The 4,870-nt window shown below is 64.8% G+C and overlaps 1 protein-coding gene across 1 annotated transcript in view; it reads right to left on the bottom strand.

Annotated features, from left to right (window-relative positions):
- The window catches only part of SCUBE1 (signal peptide, CUB domain and EGF like domain containing 1), a 137,222-nt gene that overhangs the window by 12,851 nt on the left and 119,501 nt on the right, over window positions 1-4,870 (bottom strand). The window contains exons 12-15 of the mRNA XM_007453933.1: window positions 4,608-4,712; window positions 3,510-3,626; window positions 2,587-2,724; window positions 1,157-1,360 (exon numbers count right to left, since the gene is read on the bottom strand). Of these exons, the coding sequence (XP_007453995.1) occupies window positions 1,157-1,360; window positions 2,587-2,724; window positions 3,510-3,626; window positions 4,608-4,712 (564 nt within the window). The remainder of the gene's footprint in view (window positions 1-1,156; window positions 1,361-2,586; window positions 2,725-3,509; window positions 3,627-4,607; window positions 4,713-4,870) is intronic.

The raw sequence follows: 4,870 nt of genomic DNA, 5'->3' as shown, positions 1-4,870 counted from the left end.
CGAGTCCCTCCCCCTCCCCCCTGGCGGGGAACCGGCGCTGTGCCCACTCCACCGCCCCTCCCCCCACTCCTCAATCCCACCTCCCCTCCGGCGGCTCCCAGCCTGTGTCTCCGGCCCAGGCTACACTCTGTGCTCCAGATTTGTGGCTCCAACCCAGTCAGCGCCTTCACCAGGACGACTCAACGAGCGTCTCAGACTAACAAGGGCAGCTGGGACCCCCGCCTCCGCCAGCCCCCTCCCCCACGTTTCTCCCAGATCCGGAAAACGATGCCATCTCTGCCCAAGTGGCCGGAACCCTTGGAGTCGTCCTTGAAGCCTCTTCCCTCTCCTCCGTCTCCAAAGCGTGCTCTCAATTTCTCTCTTCCTTGTCCGCCTCTCCGGGGCCCCTGGCTCCAGGCTCTACCATCTCTGGCTAGGTCTCCGCTCCGCTGCCGCCCCCCACTTGGCCTTCCCACGGCAGAGGGCGAATGAGGCTGCTGCCGGCTCAGCGCGGGCCACCACTTCCCAGCGCGCCCAGGGCGGCACCGGGGCCAGCAAGCGCTCATCTGGCCTGTGGATACGCTCACGCGGTGGCTGCCTGCCTTCTCTCCCACGTAACCGTCGTCAACCTCACTAGAACCGGGACCCAGTCAAGTTCACCTCTGAGCCACCGGGGGCTGTCCCTAAACCCGTCCCCTCTGGATGGGGGCCGGTCAGGTCCCCAGCCTCGTTCACTGGACCTGGCCGCCCTGCCCACGTTCCCTGCGCCTGGCAGCACCGCCCCCGCCCCGCCGGGGGCCCTCAGCCTCCCAGGCGTCTTCGCTCTGCTCCTCCTCTGCCCTCAGCTCCCACATGCCTCCGCCGGGAACGCTTCTCGAGCCACACGGACTGGTCCCGCGCCCCTCACACCCCTCGCCTGGGGCCTTGCTGTGCCGCCCCTCCTCAGGACCGCGGGCAGGGTCACACGTATACTCGGTTCTGGCGCCAGGGGCGTGCTCTTTAATGGCAGCCGTCATGTCTAAGTGCGAGGGCACGTCTCCCTGGCAGGCCTCCTTGTCTCCCCCTGTCCCGGCCCGACGTGTCTGTCTCCCGTGGGCTCTTTACCTGGGCCCACACGGAGGGACGGACAGAGAAAGTCTGCAGGGCGACACCGGCGTGGCTGAGGGCAGGGACTCACCGCATTTGCCTTCCTGCAGCACCCGGCCTGTGCCACACGTCCCCTGGCCCTCCAGGGCCTTGGCTGGCCGCTCGGCCACCTCGTACTCAGTGCCTGCGAGCTGGACGGAGAAGTGCTGCCGGCTGACGGACTTGCGCAGCGTCCTGACGGCGGCCTGCAGGCTCTGCTCCACTCGCCTCTGCACGCACTCGGCCTCGCAGGTGTCTGCAGGGGCGGGCGAGACCCGAGCTCGCGACCCCCCCGCCCCGCCGCCGCGAGCCGTCTCTCCGCCAGGCTGCCCTGCCAGGCGCCGCGCTGGGCCGCGCCTCTGCTCAGAGCCTTCCCGCAGAGGCCCCGGGTCAAGATGCCCTTGCTGCGAATGTCTGACAGCAGGAGACTGAGGCTCCAGGAGACCGAGGCCCAGAGAGGTATGAGCCGCTCAAGGGCCCCGCAGCAGATCTGAGTAGAAGCCCGGCCTCTGCCACTGTAACACGTCCCCTGCCCAGGGCACAGCTCACTCATGGGGGCCCCGCCTGCTGCTCAAACACCCTTGAGGCTGCCACTGCATCCAAGACAACATCCAGCTCTGCCGCCTTGAATCCCAGGCCCCTGGTGGTCCAGCCCCCGCCCGCCTTGCTAGCTCTAACCCCCGGCATCCGACACTCACCATGAACTCTGCCTTCCGGCCGCCCTACCCTCCTCACTGCTTCCGGAACACACCCTGCTCTCTCTGACCTCTGGGCCTTTGCCTGTTCTGTTCGCTCTGCCTGAACGCCATCCCTGCCACCAGTTCCACTTGGTGAGCTTTGTTTTCAAGTCCCGATTCAAATGGCACCTCTCTGGGGGAGATTCCGGGCCCCTCTCTAGGGCAGGGCCCTCGGCGCTGTGCCCTGTTCGCCCGCCGCCCGGCGTCTCCCTTGGCTGGCCGTGTCGCCAGTGCGGGGACAAGGATCTGTCCCCTCTTTCCACAGCGTCCAGGGCCAGGCACACACAGCACACACTCGTGACAGATCTCTGTTCCTCTGTCACAACTCAGCTCTCATTTACAGCCCAGAGGGAACTGCTGGTGTGAAACACGAGCCAGCATCCAACAAGGCCCCTGCTGGTACCTGGGAAAGGCAGGTCCTTGGCCCAACGGTCCTGGGGAGGCTGCAGGCATGGGCCCCTCCAGGCCCCGGTGAGGGCGTGGAGCAGTGAGGAGAGGCCTGCGGCTGTCACTGCGGGCCCCAGCCCTGCTCCTCTCGCGGCCCCGGGCCTCCTCTTCCACCCTGGGCTGGGCAGCTGCCCTGAGGGCCCGGCCCTGAGCCCTGCCAGTTCCCCCGCTTGCCTGGCTGGCCTCCACCTCCGGTAGCCGTGGCTTGGGTGGGAGCCTGGCTTCATGCCCAGCAGACCTCCCAGTCCTCCGTCCTCGCTGAGGCCCTCAGCACGTCATGCGGGGACTCCTCACCCACCTGAGGCCTCTTCCATCTTTGTCTCAACCTCGAACTCTGCTGTGATGTGGGTCACCTCCTTGGATGGGGACTTTCGGCCACGGCGCCTCTTCTTGGAGGAGTCACACTTGAGGGTCACAAAGGTCACGTGGCAGTTTTCTGGACAAGGAAGGGGCCACTGTGGCAAAGGTGGCACGGGGCGGGGAGCACGGTCCTACCTCACCCTGCACACAGACTGCTGGTGGCCAGGGTCCCGCCCTGCCTAAGAGTTATGTGCAGACGGGGAAACTGAGGCTGGAGAAGGCCAGGTCTCAGGAAGGGCCGGCGGGGCTGAGCCAGGCCCCGCACCCAGCCCTCCCGAGGCCATCACACCACTGCACGTGAGGCACTTCGTGCATCTTCCTTAGCAAAGCTGTGCAGCTCCAGCTCAGGGCCGCTCGGCCCAGGTTAGGCCTGCTGGGTGCCGAGGTTTGTCACATTTGAGGAGGAACCCTAAGGTGTTCGGGAATCTTCGTGGAAACAGAGCGGGCATGCTTTCCTCCTGGTCCTTTTCCCCAGGCTCTCCCCCAGGCTGGAACACCCTTCTGGGCCACCCTCATTCTAGAGAGAGCCGCTGAGTGAGCCCGGGGTTCCTCCCGTTTGGACACGACCAGGCTGCGCAGAAAGCCCTTGCTCTGGGGGAGCTCATTTAACCCTGAGTGAGGCGGGCCGATGGACCCCAGGGATGCTTTTCCACTCAAATGCTGGCTTTCTTCCCCAGGGACACCACCACTGTCTATAGTCCACCAGGCGTGGCTCCTGGGGCTAAGGGACCACGGTGGTGAGGACAAAGAGAGGCCCCTACCCCTGGAAACCCAGCCCCGCTGGACCCTGGGCTCCCAGCCCCCAAGCCTGGGGACCTCCCCCCGCCCCCCGTATGGGCGGTGCCAGGGCGGCCCACTCACCCAGCAGCAGCTGCCTCAGGGCCTCCTTTGCCGGCTCCCGGCTTCGGGGCCGGAGGTGGCACTTGGCATCTCGAATCTTGAACCGGGCTTTCTGCCTGATGAGGGTGGCAGGGGCACCTGGGGAAAGTCCAAATCCCCCCAGGTGGCGGCCTCTCCCTTGGGCAGGGAGGTGGTGGGGCCGGGGGCTGCGGAGGGAGTGCCTGAGTGTGAGGGGGCTGCCAGGGGGACAAACCCACTGGGAGCCGTGGGTGGGGACCTCTGCCGCCTTGTTTCTCTCCCTGAAAAAGGTGCAAGCGTGGACGGTGGGGTCATGCTTGCCCCAGGGGCCATCCAGCCAGCGGTCGGTGGAGGAGGAAGGGCAAGCCTCCTGCCTTCTCCCCCATCACCAGAGCTACTTTATGCAGCTGGTGCTTTCAGGAAAAGGGGCAGCATGGCCGAGAGAGGGAAGCAAGGAAGGGAAGGGGATTTGAAATGATACAGATGCCAGAGCCGCTGATTCCTTCCAAGAGCAAAGCAGACCCTTGGACCAAAGAATCCTATAGTCACAGAAGCTTAGGATTACATCATGTATGTATTAAGCATATCATTGAATCCAGCATCCTGAATAGGAGAAGCTGCCGAAGCACAACCTCCTGCTGGCAGGGGATCTGGCTGTGTCCCAAAGTGCATGGGAGTGTGCGTGCCTCCAGTATTCCTGGGGGCGGTGGGGCAGGTGGATGGTCTCCCAGGGGAGCTCTGACTCTGGGAGTTTTTAGAACCTTGTGGCCGAAGCAGATGTGACTCCCTTCACTGAAATGGAATCTGAGATCCATAGACCCATAGCACTTTAGGGTCACTAAACCACTCTGGAACTGCGGCCCAGAGCCGGAAGGGCCCTTCCATGGTCCACTGCCCTCGGGCTGGAACTCAGCTTACAGCCTGCTTGCTTCTGGGTCCTGGCCTTGCTCTTAGCTCCCTGGCACCCTGAGCCATACTGGGCAGGCCCAAGGCCAGGAGGCCTTCCCTGGGCCATGCCCCTCTGTCTCCCCCTGGCCTGGTGCTGGACGGAAAGTCAAGGGGTCCCGCAGGTGTGTGCGGCTTGGACAGGCCAGGGACTACCTGAGCAGCTGGACCCGGTGCTGGAGCCGGTGCTGTTGCGTTTCTGTAGCATCTTGCCCTGGAGGCCCGGGACACCGCAGCTCAGGCTGTAGCTGTCGTCCGAGTCTGTAGAGAGGCCAGGGCTGAGGTGGGCCTGGGTGCCCCCGCTTCCAGCACCCGTACATCCTGGGGGCCTCAGAGGGGTCACTGAATGCAATGAAGGTCAGGACTGACCCTCACGTCAGTCCGTTTCTGCTACGCGACTACAGGCTAAGTGGCTGGGC

The sequence above is a fragment of the Lipotes vexillifer genome, unplaced genomic scaffold (genome assembly GCF_000442215.2).
Source record: "Lipotes vexillifer unplaced genomic scaffold, Lipotes_vexillifer_v1.1 scaffold382, whole genome shotgun sequence".
In the NCBI taxonomy this organism is placed as follows: Eukaryota; Metazoa; Chordata; class Mammalia; order Artiodactyla; family Lipotidae; genus Lipotes; species Lipotes vexillifer.
This window is presented reverse-complemented; position numbering and strand designations above follow the sequence as displayed.